The sequence below is a fragment of the Vulpes lagopus genome, chromosome 7, assembly GCF_018345385.1.
Source record: "Vulpes lagopus strain Blue_001 chromosome 7, ASM1834538v1, whole genome shotgun sequence".
NCBI lineage: Eukaryota > Metazoa > Chordata > Mammalia > Carnivora > Canidae > Vulpes > Vulpes lagopus.
Genome location: NC_054830.1, coordinates 45,946,129 through 45,966,225, shown reverse-complemented (window position 1 = coordinate 45,966,225; position 20,097 = coordinate 45,946,129). Strand labels below are relative to the sequence as shown.

Here is a 20,097-nt window from a genome sequence, read left to right as displayed (position 1 = left end):
CAGATGTTTTCACTGGTAAATTCTACCAAACATTTAAGGAAGAGTTGTTGCCAATCTATTTCAAATTCTTAAAAAAAAAAAAAAGATTTTATTTATTTATTTGAGAGAGAGAGCAAGTGAGAGAGAGAGAGAGAGAGAGCACAAGTAGGGAGGTGGCAGAAGGAGAAGCAGACTCCCCACTGAGCAGGGATCCTGATGTGGGGCTGGATCCCAAGACCCTGGGATCATGACCAGAACTGAAGGCAGAGGCTTCTTTGAGCCATCCAAGTGCCCCTATTTCAAACTCTTCTAAAAAGTTGAAGAGTATTTGTCATTTCTCATGGCTGAGTAATATTCCATTGTATACATAAACCACATCTTTATCCATTCATCTTTCGATAGACAAATACCCACCATTTGCTTCAATGTGGATGGAACTGGAGGGTATTATGCTGAGTGAAATAAATCAATCGGAGAAGGACAAACATTATATGGTCTCATTCACTTGGGGAATATAAATAATAGTGAAAGGGAATAGAAGGGAAGGGAGAAGAAATGGGTAGGAAATATCAGAAAGGGAGTCAGAACATGAAGACTCCTAACTCTGGGAAATGAACTTGTGTTCATCCACGGGTGGTGGAAGGGGAGGAGGGCAGGGAGTGGGGGTGAAGGGGTGACGGGCACTGAGGGGGACACTTGACGGGATGAGCACTGGGTGTTATTCTGTATGTTGGCAAATTGAACACCAATAAAAAATAAATTTATTATTAAAGAAAAAGTTGAAGAGGAGGGAATACTCCCAAACTCATTTTACAAGGCCAGCATTGCCCTGACACTACAAATGGATACTATAAAAAAGGAAATTATAGCCAATATCCTTGATGTATATAGACAAAAAGATTCTCAACAAACTATTAGCAAATCTTTTTCAATAGTACATTAAAAGGATCAAACACCATCATCAAGTGAGATTTATTGCTGAGAAGGATGGTTCAACATACACAAATCAATAAACGTGATACATCACATTAACAGAATATAGAATGGGAAGATTAGCCACAACAATTAGGAAATAAAAAGAAACAATCCAAAGTAGAAAAGAAGCAGCAAAACCGTATGTGTAGATAATAAAATCCTCTGTATAGAAAATCCTGAAGACTCTACCAAAAACTGTTAGAAATAATAAATTCATTAAAACAACTAGATACAAAACCAGCATACAGCTGTCAGTGGCATTTCTATATACTAACAGTGAACTGCCTAAAAGAGAATTTTTAAAAAAAACAATTCCACTTAAAATAGTATTAAAAAATAAAATACTTAGGAAAAATTTAGCCCAGGAAATGAAAAATCTATAAAGCAAAAGCTGTGAGACATTGATGAATATTGTTTAAAAATGTCCACACTACACAAATCCACTTACAGATTCAATACAATCTCTATCAAAATTCTTTTGGCATCTTTTTCAAAAAAAGAAAATCCTAAAATGTGTATGGAATCACAAAAGATCCCAAATAGCCAAAAAAATCCTAGAAAGTAACAAAACTGGAGGTATTACCTGTTCTAATTTCAAACTATATTACAAAACAATGGTAATACAAACAATATAGTACTGTTGTAAAAATAGACACAGAGATGAATGGTACAGAATCAAGAGATATAAATGCTTACACATACAGTCCACTAATGGTTGACAATTAAGCAAAGAATTCTCAGTGGGGCAAGGACAGTCTCATCAATAAGTAGTACTGGGAAAACTAGATAATCATATGCAAAGAATGAAATTGGACCCCAATCCTATACCATTCACAAAAATGAACTTAAAATGGAGTAAAGACAAACACAAGAAATGAAACTGTCAAACTCCTGAAGAAAACTTACGGAAAATTGTTTTGCTAATGTTTTAAGACCTGACATTGGTCTTAGCAAAATATTTTTGGATATGACACCAAAAGCACATGCAACAAAAGCAAAAATAAACAAGTAAGACTACAACAAACTAAAAATGTTCTGCACAGCAAAAGAAAATACTCAACAAAATTAAAAGGCAACCTACGGAATGGAAGAAAATGTTTGCCAATCTCTCTGATAAGGAGTTAATTTCCAAAATGTATCTTTAAAAATTCACACCAAAAAAAAAAAATCCCCACCCAACCTTAAAAATCGCATTAAAAATGGCAGAGGACCTGAACAGACATTTCCCCCCACCCAAAAAAAAAAACAGAGTAAAGATGTTCAGCATCACCAATCATAAGGGAAATGTAACTCAAAAACACAATGAGATAGCATATCCTACCCATTAAAATGGCTGTTATAAAAAAGACAAGAGGTAATAAATGATGGAGAAAAGGGAATACTTGTACACTGTTGTACACTGTTGGTGTGGTAGGAATGCAAACTATACAGCCACTACGGAAAACAGTACAGAGGTTCCTCAAAAAGTTAGAAGTAGAACCTCATAGGATGCAGCAATCCCACTTCCGGAATATATCCAAAGGAAATGAAATCTGATTCTCAAAGAGTATCTGTGCCTCCATGTTCATTACAACATGTTTATTATAGCACGGTCACCAAAGATGTCCATCTATAGATGACTGGGAAAAGATGTGGTAGTATCTGTATATGAATATGTATATGTGTATATATGTATGTATACACACACAATGGATTACTATTCAGCCATGAGGAAGAAGGAAATCCTGCCATTTGTAACAACATAGAGGGACTTTAAGGCCATTATGCTAAGTGAAATAAGTCAAAGACAAAGACAAATACTTGAAGATGTCAGGTTTACTACACATAAAAATGTGGGATCTAAGTATGTCAAATAAGTAAGTCAAACTCATAGAACCAGAGGATAGAAAGGTAGTTGCCAGAGCCTGAGGGTTGGGGGAAATGAGGAGATGTTAGTGAAAGGGTACAAGCAATTAATTATGAGTACACTCTGGAAATCCAATATACAGCATGGTGACTACAGTTAACAATACTATTGTATACTTGAAAGGTGCTATGAGAATAGATCTTAAATGTTCTCACCACACACAAAAAATGGTAACTATGTGAGGTGATGTAGGTATTAACTAGCCCAATTGGAGTTATCATTTCACAATATATGTGTATCAAATCATCATATTGTATTCCTTAAATTTGCTAAATTTTAGAGACACTAAACATTATCTCAAATACATATAAAGAAATAAAGATCTGCAATAAATTATAAACACACAGGTAAATATAAGGGACATTATCAATATATTTTTGTTCTATCTCTTGTCTTCTCCCGATTTAAAATACAACTGCATGAAGCAATAATATAAAACTGTGGTGCGGGATCCCTGGGTGGCGCAGCGGTTTAGCGCCTGCCTTTGGCCCAGGGCGGGATCCTGGAGACCCGGGATCGAATCCCACGTCAGGCTCCTGGTGCATGGGGCCTGCTTCTCCCTCTGCCTGTGTCTCTGCCTCTCTCTCTCTCTCTCTGTGTGTGTGTGTGTGACTATCATAAATAAATTAAAAAAAATAATAAAACTGTGGTGCTGGGCTTATAATGTATAAAGATAATCCAGATAAGAATAGTGCCAGTAAAATAGAACACAAAGTTACGTAGGAGCAAAGAATTATCTGTTATTGTCATTAAGTTGGTATTAAGCCAGATTAGATTTCTGAGATATCAATTAGAATGCTTATAGCAACCATTAAGAAAACTACTCTAGCTATAAAGAAATAACTATATATTTACACATATTAAATATACTTATAAATCGTATATAAAATATTATACTTATTTTAAATATAACTAAATATGTATTTTAAAGAATAAAATAAATCTTGCCTTATTAGTATTGTTAAATGAAAATGTTTTTACACTATTATCAAAAGACAGATTTACAAGAAAGATTTTTTTAAACACATGATGCAACTACATACTGTCTACAAGTGATACACTATAGATTCAAAGACACAAATATGTTGAAAATAAAAATATTAAAAACATATCATGTAAGCCAAAGTAATCAAAGACAGCTGAAATGCCTATAGGAAGATCAGAAAAAGACTTTAAGACAAAGTTACTAAAGACAAGTAAGGATATTTTATAATGACAAAAGGGTCAACCAATCCAATCCAACAGGAATACAATTATAAATACATATAAACAAAATTCATGAGCACTGCATGTTATTCTGTATGTTGACAAATTGAACACCAATAAAAAATAAATTTATTTAAAAAACTAACTGAATTAAAGATAGAAATGAACAATTAAATATAGTTTTGAATATTTTTAAAAATCTTTCAATAATGGAACACAAAAGCAGAAGATAAATAAGGAAACAGAAAACTTGACCAACACTGCAAACCAAGTAGACCCAATAAACCACAATCAAGGAATATTATTAGTTATTCTCAAGGACACAGGTAACATTCTCCAAGACACACCTTATGTTAAGCCATAGAAAAACTCTGAATAAATTTTAAATGATTGAAATTATGCAAATTATGTTCTTTGACTACAACTTAATGAAATCAGAAATCATTAATAAAAAGAAATTTATGAAATCACAAATAAGTGGATTTTTAAAAAAAGATTTCATTTATTTATTCATGAGAGAGACAGAGAGAGAGGCAGAGACACAGGCAAAGGGAGAAGCAGGCCCCATGCAGGGGGCTCAATTTGGAACTCCATCCGGGCACTCCGGGATCACACCCTGAGCCAAAGGCAGACACTCAACCACTGAGCCACCCAGGCATCCCACAAATAAGTGGATATTTTAAAATGCTCTCTTAACTCATCAGTGAGTCATGAAGAAGGCAAAAGTGAAATTAATAAACACTTTGAGATCTGTAAAAATAAAACATAACATTCCAAAATGGATGGGATTTGGCCAATGGAATGCTTACAGGGAAATGTATAGCTCCAAACATGTATGATTTAATAAACAGAAGATCTAAAATTAATAACCAGAACTTCTACCTAAAGAAATTAGAAAAAGAAGAGTGAACGCCACACAAAGCAATCTGAAAGAAGCAAATAATAATTATTAGAGCAGAAATAGAGAATATGAAAAAAATCAATGACATCAAAAGTTTTTCCTTTTAAAAGATCAAAATTAAAAGCTTTTAGCCAGACTGCCAAAAAAAAAAGTATGACTCCAGTTGCCATAAACAGTCATGAAAGAGGGGATGTTACTATTGACTTTACCAAAATGAAAAGAATTATAAGACAATACTATCAACTATTGCATGCCAACAAATCAGATAGCCTAGATGAAATGAAAAAATTCCTGGAAGATGCACAAACCACTAAAACTGACTCAAGATAAAAGAAAAACTGAATTGGTGTAAAAAAAATTCAGAGATTAAATTACATATACATGTAATTATGTATGTATATATGTAAATACACTTTTTTTAAAGATTTTATTTATTTATTCATGAGAGTCAGAGAATGAGAGAGAGAGAGAGAGAGAGAGAGAGAGAGAGAGGCAGAGACACAGGCAGAGGGAGAAGCAGGCTCCATGCAGGGAGCCCAAAATGGGACTCGATCCCCGGTCTCCAGGATCATGCCCTGGGCTGAAGGCAGCACTAAACTGCTGAGCCACCTGGGCTCCCCACATTTTTTTTTACATATATACATAAACAAAAAGGCCAGGCCTAAATGACCTCATTGGCATATTCTACTGAACATATAAGAATTACTGTGAAGGATGGTTTGATATTCACAAATCAATGCCACATCTATAAAAGAAGGGAAAAAAAGCATTTGAAAAAGTACAACATCCATTCATGATAAAAATCCCCAAAAAAGTAGGTTTAGAGGGAATAAACCTCAACATAATAAAGGCCATCTATGAAAAGGCATCCAAATTGCCAAAGAAGATGTAAAACTTTCACTATATGCACATATGAAAATATATACAGAAAACCCAAAAGACTCCACCCAAAAACTACTAGAACTGATAAATTCAGTAAAATCAATGTGCAAAAATCGGATGCATTTCTATATACCAATAATGAAGTATCAATAAGAGAAACTGAGAAAACAGTCCCACTTATAATTGCACCAAAAATAAGATATCTAGGAATAAACATAACCAAAGAGGTGAAAGACCTGTAAAATATAAAAAATATAAAAACCTAATGAAAAACATTGAAGATTACACACAAAAAAAATGGAAAGATCTTCCATGATCATGGATTGGAATAACAAATATTGTTAAAATGTCTATATTAACCAAATAAATCTATACATTTAAGGCAATCGCTAACAAAATACTACCAGAATTTTTCACCTAGCTAGAACAAACAATCCAAAAATTTGTATGGAATTACAAACGACCCTGAATAGCAAAGCAACCTTGAAAAAGAAAAGCAAAGTTGGAGGCATCACAATTCGGGAATTCAAGGTTTATCACAAAGCTATAGTGATTGGGATGCCTGGGTGGCTCAGTGGTTGAGCACCTGCCTTCAGCTCAGGGCATGATCCCTAGGTCCTGGGATTGAGTTCCACATGGGGCTCCCTGTGGGGAGCCTACTTCTTCCTCTGCCTATGTTTCTGCCTCTCTCTCTGTGTCTCTCATGAATAAATGAATAAAATCTTTAAAACAAAAAATAAGGGCAGCCCCAGTGGCGCAGCAGTTTAGTGCCGCCTGCTGCCCAGGGTGTGATCCTGGAAACCCAGGATTGAGTCCCACGTCGGGCTTTCTGCATGGAGCCTCCTTCTCCCTCTGCCTGTGTCTCTGCCTGTCTCTAAACAAACAAACAAACAAACAAACAAACAAATAAATAAATCTTTAAACAAAAAACAAACGAAAAAACCACAAAGCTATATTGATCAAAACAGTATGGTATTGGCACAAAAATAGACACATAGGCCAAGGGAACAGAAAAGAAAACCCAGAAATAAACCTACAACTATATGGTCAATTAGTCTTCAAAAAAGCAGGGAGGAAAAGGAAGGATAGAAGGAAAGGGGGTGGGAATTCCCTCTCAGTTTGTTTCCTCTTTGCCAAGCCAAACATGCTAACAACTGTTCTGGCCCATTCACTGGTTCATGAATTCTTTTAGCAGCTTTATCTACAATAGCCAAACTATGGAAAGAGTCCAAGTGCCCATCTATTGATGAATGGATAAAGAAGATGCAGGGTGTGTGTATACACACACACACACACACACATCATATATATATATATATATATTACATTATATATAATATACATATACATATATGTATATATAATGGAATATTACTCAGCCATCAAAAAGGATGAAACCTTGCCATTTGCAGCAATGTGGATGCAGCTAGATTGCATTATTCTAAACAAAATAAGTCACTCAGAGAGAGATAAATACCATATGATTTCACTCATATGTGGATTTTAGGAAACAAAACAGATGAGCCTGTGGGAAGTGGGGGGGGAGAGAGAAGAGTGAGAAGGAGGCAAACCATTAGAGACTCTTACTATTAGAGAACAAACTGAAGGTAGATGGACAGAAGTGGGTGGAGGATGCGCTAGATGGGTATTAAGGAGCACACTTATGATGAGCCCTGGATGTTATATGTAAGTGATGAATAACTAAATTCTACTCCTGAAACCAATACTATACTATATATTAACTAACTAGAATTCAAATAAAAATTTGGAAGAAAAAAAAATTCTTCAGGTATCCAAATGAAGCTTCTCTTGTTTTAAAAAAAAATTAGACATACACACAGATACACACATCATGTATTTTAACAAAGGTACTTTTCTAAATGTTCTAATAAAACTACGAAGCCACAGCACAGCATTGCTCAAATTAATACATTTAGAGTCCTCAGCATTGAAAACCCTGTAGATTTTCTGTTGTCGGCATGCAGTTATAAAGTCTTTTATTCAAGTATATAAAATATACTTGTCATGTGGAACTTTTTCAAAACATTTACAAGACTTCAAAATAAAATATTTATAAAATAAAAGTTTTGCTATAAAGCAAGCATGCAAAACCACAATAATTCCAAAGGCATGGAAAGGACTTAGGATTCTGGAAAGGTTGTTCCATAGTCTCTGTACTCTGACCACAAGCATCACACAGTGACTAGCACATAATAGTTATTTGAGAAGTATTTTTGGAATGAATCAAACAGCCTCCTCTCAACCTTGTTCCCGCTGCTCCATGCATGTAATTTCTTCTCTAGTCCAGTCTCATCACTCATATTGAAAGCATTCCTTTCCCACGGCCTCATAACCTTCTGCACATGGTGTTTCTATCACCTATCACCTTCTCCCCTTCCTCACCTTTTCAATTTGAATTTTATCAATCTATCAAAGACCAATGCAAATTTCAGCATAGTAAACCAAGTCAGATTTCCTTAGTCCATAAAAGTCTTTTAAGAATCTGTACTTCTTTGGAACATATATACGTGCTGTACATCCAAATTACCCAAAGCAGGGATCCCTGGGTGGCGCAGTGGTTTGGCACCTGCCTTTGGCCCAGGGCGCGATCCTGGAAACCTGGGATCCAGTCCCGCGTCGGGCTCCCGGTACATGGAACCTGCTTCTCCCTCTGCCTGTGTCTCTACCTCTCTCTCTCCCTCTGTGTGACTATCATTAAAAAAAAAATTACCCAAAAAAAAAAAAAATTACCCAAAGCACATTTTTTTAATTTAGGTGCCCAGGACCCATTTTAAAACTATTGAAACGTGATGTAATTTGCAGATCCTTATCTTTTAAAGCTGTCACCAATCTACAAATCAGCCCTAGGAGACCATTCTTCTATACCACATAAACTTGTCTTATAGAGCAATACCTGCTTGTGCTGGTTTGTAAACATTTTATTGTGTCAAGGGTAAATGCTGAGAGAACTGAGCTGTAGTATAATCTTCTCTTACATTCCCCACAATCCTCTACACAGTACCAGGCACAGAAGCATCACTGGATTTATGGAATATGAGTTAACTTGGGCTAAAATTACACATTATACTGCATGGTCCATATAATTTTAATCTGTATGCCAAACCCAGTGCCTATAACAAGACTTGGAATAAAGTAAGTGCACAATAAACACTTGATCTGTTTAAATTAAGGTGAATAAAATAGCCACAGTTCTGCTACCCATGCTGATTTACAAACAATCGAATAATCATACTTTATGTCCCTAAAGCTCTTTCATGCCCATATCTCAAATTATAACCTGTTTGATCTTCCAAGGATGACCTAATGTCTGAGAAACAGACAACTGGAAAACTAGGATAGTAAAAATATGGAATATTTGAGTTGAAGGAATATCTTCAATCAACTAATTAATTCCATTATTCAGCCATTAGAAGTGAGGAAATCCTGGTATGTGTGACAACATGGAAAGAACTTGAAGGCTTTATGTTAAGGCCATCCTTTATTGCCCTTCTATACAATCAACTTATAGCTGTTCTCATGGAGAAAACATAGGCTTACACAACTGGCCTGCTCTTTGGGTGCGCTTTACAAGCAACACATAGAATTAGTAAGATTCTTACTAACTTAACAAAAAAGCTAATCCATTCAGTTTTCCTCATCTCCTTTCACTGTGGCCCATGTCTACCCTAGATGTCTTACTTGATCATTCTTTGAACTATAAGGAGAAACTTTTCAGATAGTTACTCCCTAAAAGTCAAAGAATTAGATCATCAACTCTTTCTAAAATAATTTTTTTGCTTCTGCTACCAATAAAATCTTACTAATTTTCTGAACTTTTGGATGCCTACAGACTAACAAAATGTATAGCAAAATGGGTGTTACCTCTATAATTCATCTGTACATTATTTTACTTTTCTGTAGATTTATTTTAGAAAGGACTGTTTTGTGCAATTTTCCCATTGGCCTTTAGACTTTTGACAATATGGCACTCCTAGTGTAGTTGGTTAACAAAAGGACTAAATGGAACTTTGAGATTCGATTTATACCACTGGCTCTTTTTTAAAATTTGTGTCTTAAGTAATTTTAGATTTCAGGTAAGTTACAAAATACAGCATAATCTCCATCTAATCCTCACCCAGCTTCCCCTCATGTTAACAATTTACAAATTATACAATTATACATAGTACAATTCAGACACACAATATTAGTACAGTACTATAAAACAGACCTTTCACCACTTTTTCCAATATTGTCCTTTTTATGTACCAGAATGCTATCAGGTATATTTAGTTTCTACTTATCCTTAGGCTCCTACTATCTGTAACAGTTTCTGACTCTTTTCTCATTTTTTGTGAGTTTCATGCTTGCAAAGAGTTATGATCAATTGTTTTCCTGAACATCCCTCAGTTTGGGTTTGACTGATGTTTTCTCATGATTTCACTGAATTTATGCATCCCACATACCACAGAATATTACTGTCCTTCTCTGCTTCCTATCAAGAGACTTAAGATATTAATGTGTATTTTAACAGATGTTTAATCACTCGGTTAAATTGACATCTTGCTGTAAAGTTTTTATACTTCCCTCTGTAGTTACTAATCACCTCGAGGAAGATACTTTATGAAGCCCCCTTCTCAAACATCCTCTCACTGATTTTAGCATCCATCAGTAGATATTTTCTCTTGTGATGTCTGTGTCATGCTGGTTTTCTATTTCCTTGTTTTCTTCTACATAATTAAATTTTTACCATAAAGGAAAAGCTATCCCTTCTCCTCTATTTATACATTTCATCAATTATTCCTAAAAATATATATTCATAAGTATTGATTCTATACATTATGATTCAGTATTATCATAGTTTTCTACTCAAACTGTTCCAGCCTGAGCCACTGAGAGCTCCTTCAGCTTTTCCTGTGTGCTTCTGACAAGCCCCATCTTCCTCTGAGCATTTCCTTACTTTCTGCCACCACATAAATTTACAGCTTGTCTTGTATTTTTCTTTACCTCAACCCTAAAATAAACTTTCTCCAAGGAGTCACGGCTCTTTTTATGTAAAGAATGATATTTAGAAACCAAAGTCTGGGCACCAGTTGTGTCCATTGTTACTAGAGTGCTACTGCTTCTAGGCCTTCCCAAAGGGCAGAGCTAGGAACTAAGCAACACATTAACACACATCTCCATTTCTCCATCTAGCTGTACATAGAATCAAAACCAGGAGTTCATAATGATACTTCATATTCTAATTCTAATACTCACATGAAGTACTTTCAAAATTGCTAACCAATACCCCTATAAGTAATACATTTATTAACTAGATGGTAGCATTTATTTTAAGTCCTTTTCATCTTTAGCTTCACAGTATCCAGTCAAGATAGGTTTTCAAACTTACTTGTGTTAGTTTTATAAATTTCCATCCCATTCATGTAATCCATTTGTAATATAGATGGGTGCATATGCTAGTGGTGTATTCCATCTTGGTTTCCTCCTACAGATGTTTTTTTAAGGATACAAACTCAGAATGAGCAGTAAATATCCCTAGAGATATAATGCACAGTATAGTGAATATAAACAATATTGTATTATTATCAAACATGCAGAGACCAGCTCTTAATTATTTCAGCCACTAAAAAGAAATGATAATCATGCAACTGGATAGAGGTGCTAATTATTGCCACAAAGACAATCAGAATATATAAATGCATCAAATTAATATGTTGTACACCTTAAATTTACACAATGTTATAGATTAAATATATTTCAATTTTTAAAAGTCTTTTCCTACACTATGATTAAAGAGGAATTCACCCATATTTTCTTCTAGTACTTATATAGTTTCATATTTTACATTTAGGTTCCTCATCTCTTTGTAGTTTACTCTTATGTATGGTGTGAGATGAGACTGTATCTGTTTTCTAAGGAGCTACCCAGTTGTTCCAGCACCATTTGCCAAAACATCTATCTTTATGTTACTGATTTAAGATGCCATCTTTGTCATATCCTAAGTTTCCATATGTATTTGGGTCTAATTCTGGAATTTCTGTTTTATTACATTCGTCTGTTTATCCATTCATGTGCTAGTAACACACTGTCTTAATTATTGAGGAGACAGAGGATGTTTTCATCCTTACTGGTGCTTACTCCCCCTGCATAATTGTTTTTTTCAGTGTTTTCCTTCCTGTATGACCATGTTAATCTTCTCATATGAGCTTTAGTAGCAACTTGGCCAACTCCTTATAAGAGTAGTTGGCATGGTTATTGGGGTTACCTTGTTATCCTTGACTTTGGATAGTATATTTAAAATATCCTGAGACACTGCGTGTGTGATCCTTCAAACATAATCTGTAAAAGAAAAAAATGGCTAAATGGCAGAAGACATTTAAAAATAAATTCTGGTCTCTGCTCCTCCCCATTCGACAGACAGCCGCATCTTCTGGTGCAGTGCCAGCCACATCCCTGAGACACGATGGTGAAGGTCGGAGTGAACGGATTTGGCCGTATTGGGCGCCTGGTCACCAGGGCTGCTTTTAACTCTGGCAAAGTAGATATTGTCACCATCAATGACCCCTTCATTCATCTCAACTACATGGTGTACATGTTCCAGTATGATTCTACCCATGGCAAATTCCACGGCACAGTCAAGGCTGAGAATGGGAAACTTGTCATCAAAGGGAAGTCCATCTCCATCTTCCAGGAGCATGATCCCGCCAACATGAAATGGGGTGATGCTGGTGCTAAGTATGTTGTGGAGTCCACTAGGGTCTTCACCACCATGGAGAAGGCTGGGGCTCACTTGAAGGCCAAGAGGGTCATCATCTCTGCTCCTTCTGCTAATGCCCCCATGTTTGTGATGGATGTGAACCACGAAAAGTATGACAACTCCCTCAAGATTGTCAGCAATGCCTCCTGCACCACCAACTGCTTGGCTCCTCTAGCCAAAGTCATCCATGACCACTTCGGCATCATGGAGGGCCTCATGACCACCATCCATGCCATCACTGCCACCCAGAAGACTGTGAACGGCCCCTCTGGGAAGTTGTGGCGAGATGGCCGAGGGGCTACCCAGAACATCATCCCTGCTTCCACTGGTGCCACCAAGGCTGTGAGCAAAGTCATCCCTGAGCTGAACAGGAAGCTTACTGGCATGGCCTTCCATGTCCCCACCCACAATGTGTCAGTTGTGGATCTGACCTGCCGCCTGGAGAAAGCTGACAAATATGACGACATCAAGAAGGTAGTGAAGCAGGCATCGGAGGGCCCCCTCAAGGGCATCCTGGGCTACATTGAGGACCAGGTTGTCTCCTGTGACTTCAACAGTGACACCCACTCTTCCACCTTTGACGCCGGGGCTGGCGTTGCCCTCAATGACCACTTCCTCAAGCTCATTTCCTGGTATGACAATGAATTCAGCTACAGCAACCGGGTGGTGGACCTCATGGTCCACATGGCCTCCAAGGAGTAAGAGCCTCCTGAACCACCAGCCCCAGCAAGAACAAGAGGACAAGAGAGGCCCTCAGCTGCTGGGGAGTCCCTGCCCCAACTTAATCCCACAACACACTGAGAATCTCCTGACCTCCAATTTACATCCTAGACCCCAAGGAAGGGGAGGGGCTTGGGGAGCCCTACCTTGTCATGTACCATCAATAAAGTATACTGTACCCAGCCAAAAAAAATAAATAAAAATAAATAAAAATAAATTCTGACAATGGAATTGAGAATTGTTTGCTCAGTATGGCAAGGGGGAAAAAACCTTAAAAAAAAATCAAGTGCCTCTTAGGGGACCCACTGCAGAGGTTAACTTCTTTTTAATATATATGTACTGCAAATATTATCGAGACTTATGATTCTTCTTGCGTAGAATTGTCTTTTGAATTGGTCTCCTATGTTTGTATTCACTGTCATTGCCCTAATTCAGTTACTTGGTTTTTTCCTTCTTACATCTGGGCAGCAAAATCCAATGATCTTTGGAAAGCATTCATTACCCACCCAAAACTTAAACCTCATCTCATGACATAGCAACACAAAACCTTGTGTTAATTTCTTGCTGTCTTGAGGAAAAATTCCAAATTATTTAGTACAGTATTTAAGCGTCTTTATGATCTGACCCGGCTCTGTTTTTTAGGTTTATCTTCTCAAGCTTTTGCCTTCATCCCCCTTAAGTTATGTGACATTGGTCATCATTATTGTCACTGATCATCATACCTTCATTCCTTAGCGTTAAATGCCCCTAACATTTTTCTCCTGTTGGACTATAGAAGTTAGAGACTAAAAAATGAGCCATTGGAATTTCATCAAGATTGAAACCTTCTGCACAGTGAAGGAAACAATCAACAAAACTAAAAGGCACCCTAAGGAATGGGAGAAAATATTTGCAAGTGACATATCAGATAAAGGGCTAGTATCCGAAATCTATAAAGAACTTATCAAACTCAACATCCAGAAAACAAATAATCCAGTCAAGAAATAGGCAGAAGTCATGAACAGACATTTCTCCAAAGAAGATATACAAATGGCTAACAGACACATGAAAAAATTCTCCACATCATTCATCATTAGGGAAATACAAATCAAAACCACAATGAGATACCACTTCACACCAATCAGAATTACTAAAATTAACAACTCAGGAAACAAACAATAGATGTTGGCAAGGATGCAGAGAAAAGGGAACCCTCTTACACAATTGGTGGGAATGTAAACTGGTGCAGCCACTCTGGAGAACAGTATGGAGGTTCCTCAAAAAGTTAAAAATAAAGCTACCCTACCACTTAGCAATTGCACTATAAAATATTTATCCAAAGGACACAAAAATCGTGATTCAAAGGAATATATGCACCCCAATGTTTATAGCATATATATGTATAAAACATCTTCTTTATCCATTGGATATCAGTGGAATGTTACTTGGGCATCAAAAAGAATGAAATCTTGCCATTTGTAATGACATGGAAGGAATTAGAGAGTATTATGCTAAGCAAACTAAATCAGAGAAATAACATATGATTTCATTCATGTGTGGAATTTAGAAACAAAACAGAGGAACATAGGGGAAGGGAATCAAAAATAAGATAAAGACAGAGAGGGAGGCTAACCATAAGAGATGCTAAACTCTAGGAAACAAACAGAGGGTTTCTGGAGGTGAAGAAGGTCGGGGGATGGGGTAACTGGGTGTTGGGCATTAAGAGGGCACTTGATGTAATGAGCACTGAGTGTTATATGCAACTGATGAATCACTGAATTCTACCCCTGAAACTAGTAATACATAATATGTTAACTAACTTGAATTTAAACAACCCCAACCCCAAAAAAGAACCTAAGGACTATACTCAAATGGCAGACTTGCTGCGATGCAGCTATGGTTCTCCTATGTGCTCCATGCTTATGTATATTGCAGAACTGATCAACACTGCTGATGAATTCCTACATGGTAGGTGCCTATAGAACTCACCCAGTCTTCAATACAGGACTCAGCACATGGCAGAGTCCCCACAGCTCCGACAAAATGACCAAAGGGGCTACTGTGGAAGATAACATAAGATTAAGATAAAATTACCTTGGTCGGCAGCTTCATCGCTAAAGAAAAGTAGGAAGTATGCTCAGGCTTTAAAAGTATTTTAAGAACAATAATCCAGAATTTTCCCTGCATCTGTGCAGCTAGAACAGCAACACAGTGCTGTGCTCTGTGCCTGGGGCTCTAATGGAAATGATAATAGATGACAGTCCAGGAATACAGCTTACCAATTCCTATCTTGCTCACATCTTCTTTAATATAGAGAACAGAGCCACTGCTCATCTTTATTTTGCATTTGTACAAACTGGAAAAGGCAGCCCTTTCTTAAGATACTTAACACCTGTTGGAAAATTGTCATAATATACATGTTTTATTATATATAATATATATTATATACTATATATAATATGTATGCTTTAAAATATATAATTGTATTAAATCATATATTATGTAAATTGTGTATAATACACCATTGTAATAAAGTCAATATATATATTTTCTGTTTATATTATAATACATATATAATTAGTATATTTAGCTAATAATATGTGCTATACATAATTAGTATATTTAGCTAATAATATGTGCTATACATATCTAAGGGGACTATACTATGAATGACACTCCTCAGAGCTATACAGAGAACATCCTGCCCAAACACACAAGTTGACTATAACAAAAAATACAGGATGTATTATTGAGTGGAAAAAATAAAACCAATGTTAAAAGAGTGCATATGTCACCAACTGTGTGAGAGAAGGTGAGTATTATTTTACCCACATAAAAACATCTCTGCAAGGACATTTAAAAATGTACTACCTTTGTTGAGGGGTAAGGAGGAAAGGACAGAGGGGAACAGAGGGAGAGAATCTTGTTGCTGTTTGACTCTGTAATCTTTTAAAAATCATGTGAACATATTATTTATTCAAAATAAGTACAAACATGATTCAAATAGAAAGCTTTCTGAACACTGATGAGGACTCACACACATCTTCACAGTGATAAGACTCTAATGGTGACTCCCACCAGCAGATCCTTCCCAAGCAAAAAAAAAAAAAAATCACATGGAAAGAGTTTGGCTCTTCCAAGCAAAAACCCTGAATCAATAAGCATAAAAACATTGCCAGTAAGGTAAGTAAGCTCTGGATGTGTGCTGTACATTATTGTATCTGCAGTCACCAATACTATGGCACACTAAAAAATTTCAGAATATTAGCTGTCATGTTAAGTGTTCTTACAATGCAACTTTCAAAAATAACTTAAACAAACAAACAAATGGCCTGCCCAGTTCTGGGCCTCTATTTATGGGCCAAGACAAAAAAAAAAAAAAAAAGATTAGTGGTTAAACCCCAGGGAAGTCTTCAGTTTGAGAGCAAAATAAGAAGTAATAAGACCTAGGACGCCTGGGTGGCTCAGTGGCTGAGTGTCTGCCTTCGGCTCAGGCCATGATCCTGGGGTCCTGGGATCGAGTCCTACATCAGGCTCCCTGCAGGGAGCCTGCCTCTCCCTCTGCCTCTCTCTCTCTCTCTCTCTCTCTCTCTCATGAATAAAAATAAAATCTTAAAAGAGAGAGAGAGAGAGAGAGAGAGAGAGAGAACAACTAGGACCATGTAGATTAACAGAGTGGCCAGGCTCAAAATATGCTAAAAATTAATCCAAGTCTAAAAGAAACAATACACTTTAATAATTTTAAGAGTCACAAAATTCATGAAACTTTAAACCTACTCATATAAGCCAAGAGCTGACAATATTGCTAGGAAAGTGGCTTTCAGAGTCAAAGTTGATGGAGAAAATTTTCAACTTTTAATGTTTGTGAGCCCTGCTCCTGAGCTTGCAGGGAAGCTTTACTTTTACCAAGGTCAGAGTGACTTCACCCAACCTCAGAGCATAGGCTCTGTTTCTGCCCCAAGCACACATTATCCAAATGCTTCATTAGCAAATAACCTAAAAGAAATATTGCAAACAAAAAAATAAGAATAAAAATCCCCTAAGTTCTCTCATACCACCAAAGCCTGTAGGCATACTAAAAGCATAAGATAAAGTTTCTAATTTTCTGAAATGTCCTTCCTCATGATGATTTGTAACTCTTGATGTTACAAAAAACACATATGACCCTACATTACATATTCCTTCTCCAGAGCATCCATTTCTTTGTAAAGATTGTGTACCCAGGGCATCTCTCTGCCTGTGGCTCAGAGAGTTTTGTAAACTCTCTCGCCCTTTTAAGATGTTAGTTATTTGGAAGAAAGAGAGAGAGAGCAAGCGAGGGGGAAGGGAAGGAGAAGCAGAGAGGGAGGCAGAATGAATCTCAAGTAGACTCCATCCTAAATCTGATGGGGCCTTAATCTCACCACTGTAGGACCTTGACCTGAGGCAAAACCAGGAATCAGATTCTTCACTGACTGAGCCACCCAGGCACCCCTTAGTTTTTTCCAATAAATTTTAAAAGGTTTGCTCATTTTTCTTTTTTTTTTAAGATTTTATTTATTCATAATAGACACAAAGAGAGAGGCACAGACACAGGCAGAGGGAAAAGCAGGCTCCATGCAGGGAGCCCAATATGGGACTCGATCCCAGGACTCCAGGATCATGCCCTGGGCTGAAGGCAGTGCTAAACCGCTGAGCCACCCAGGCACCCCGGTTTGCTCATTTTTCAATGACAACTACCAATGAGCATTTATCAGACCACCAGTTTTTAAAATATCTGATGATTATAAATATGCAACTAACTGCATATTATTATTGGTGGTAGAAGAATGAGGTTATTCATCATATAGCAGAATGATGTTAATTGTATGAAGGTTTATAACTCAGCTTTCATCCTTTTCTTCCCCAGTCTCCACTTTATTGCACCCTGCTGCAGGAAGTCTGTACTTTTATTTTGGTTTCCAGCTCATTATATTAGCATAGATCTGAAAATAAATATCCTCCTAGATTCTAGGCTCCTTTACAGTCTTGGTAAGCAGGAACCATAGTGTGTGATGCGTTAAGGTGTAACCCAGGGAATTCAGTGTTGAATTCTCCTACACTCTGGCATATATAAAATCTAGGAATTTCCGAGTTCCCAGTATGCGGCATGCAGTGCTGAGGAATCAGTTACAGACCATTTGCAGGAACTAAGAGTAAAATTGCACGGACACATTTCCAACATAAGCTGCTCTAGAAACTTTTCCTTCTGTCCCTTCAGTCTTGTCAATTTTTAGGATAGTACAAGAGCCAGCTGTTGAAGAGAAACCTGAGAAAATGCTTTTAGAGAATCCTTTTAGACACTTCTCTTTCTGAATCAAGAACAGACCAGAGCCTTCATTCCTTGATTCCTACAGAATATGTCTTGTAGCAAGCAATGTTCTATGAGGGTCTGCCTTACAGGGTATGTCATATTTTTAGTTACCTCCAGACCCAAAATCTTCCAAAATTCATCACTTGCTATGGGAATGATCTGAGTGTGAAAATGTATTGTATCTAATGTTGTAACAGTCTACCAAAAGATCTCAGTGGCATCACCAGCTGGAGGGATAGTACTTGCCACTCAAAAGAGAATTTTACTATAAATTCACAGAATTTTACTGCAATACTAAACAATCCTCCCTCAATCTAATTTTAAGCACCTGAGTCTTGTAATCCCAGGAATTATGAAACCATGTCTACTTCACTCCCAGTATTTTTTTTTTCCTGAAATGTGAGGAAATATCCAAGCCATACTATACCTAATTCTGGATACATGCTTTTCCTAAGGATTTTTGCACATTTCCTGAGGCTTTTTTTTTTTTTTTTTTTTGGTCTGCTCAGTGCATGCAGGTGGTCAGATGTGTGCGCACATAGACACACAAGGAAAGGGAGAAATAAAGGAAATCATTTACTTCTATTTTACTTTGAAGTGCTGTAATTACATTTATCTTGAATGTATTGAACAAAGAAAGTCAAAGATAACCTAAGCCCCAAACCCACTGTATATAAATCAGAGCCAATGATCTCTAATAAGGCATAAAAGCATATCTAACAGTTCAATTTTTTTCTGAGCATCTGTTTTAAATACAGCAGTGTGCTACCTGTTGTGGGGCACCCAAAACTAAATTATTGGGATCTTTTCACTAAAATGGCTCTCATGTCTAAGCATGTCTGAATCAAAGCATAATGGAATGTGCTCTCTTATCTGAAGCTCCCATGAATCAATCCAAAAATATTTCCACACGATCATGTTCAAAGTCATTCACATGAAATTTGGGGCTTTCCATTTTAGACACAAGTGTGGCCAAATCCTTTACAAGTAAAGTCCCTGTTCTTCTCTTAGTTTACCATCTCAGAAAACAGCACCCATCACCCAATTGTCTGAGCTCCAAAAATAATAACAGTCTTCCTTTTTTTTTTCAATTCTTACTTCCAACTCAGCCCACAGCACTGCCCTCCAAAATATATCCCAAATCAGTCCTTCTATCCTTTAGCTACCTATTACCCCCGATGCAAGCTACCATTATCTTTTACCAGAATTACTACAATATCTTCCTTACCAGTTTCAGGCTTCCATCTTTTTCCTTTTCCCCTCTATAATCTCCACCTAGTAGTCAAAGTGGCTTTTTAAGACCTGATTTGGCCACCTGGTTTTATAAGTTCTATTGGAATACAGACATCTGTTTAAGTATTGTCTATGGCTATTTCTTGGCACAGCAGCAGAAATGAGTAGTTGTAATAGAGTCTAGATGGGCTTCAAAGCCTAAAATACTCACTATCTAACTCTTAACA

General features: G+C 36.8%; 1 protein-coding gene across 1 annotated transcript; it reads left to right on the top strand.

Annotated features, from left to right (window-relative positions):
- Positions 1-12,312: 12,312 nt before the first annotated feature.
- LOC121495428 (glyceraldehyde-3-phosphate dehydrogenase-like) lies at positions 12,313-13,308 on the top strand. Its single transcript, XM_041762880.1, has one exon. The coding sequence runs from the start codon at positions 12,313-12,315 to the stop codon at positions 13,306-13,308; it is 996 nt and encodes a 331-aa protein (XP_041618814.1).
- The last annotated feature ends 6,789 nt before the right edge of the window (positions 13,309-20,097 follow it).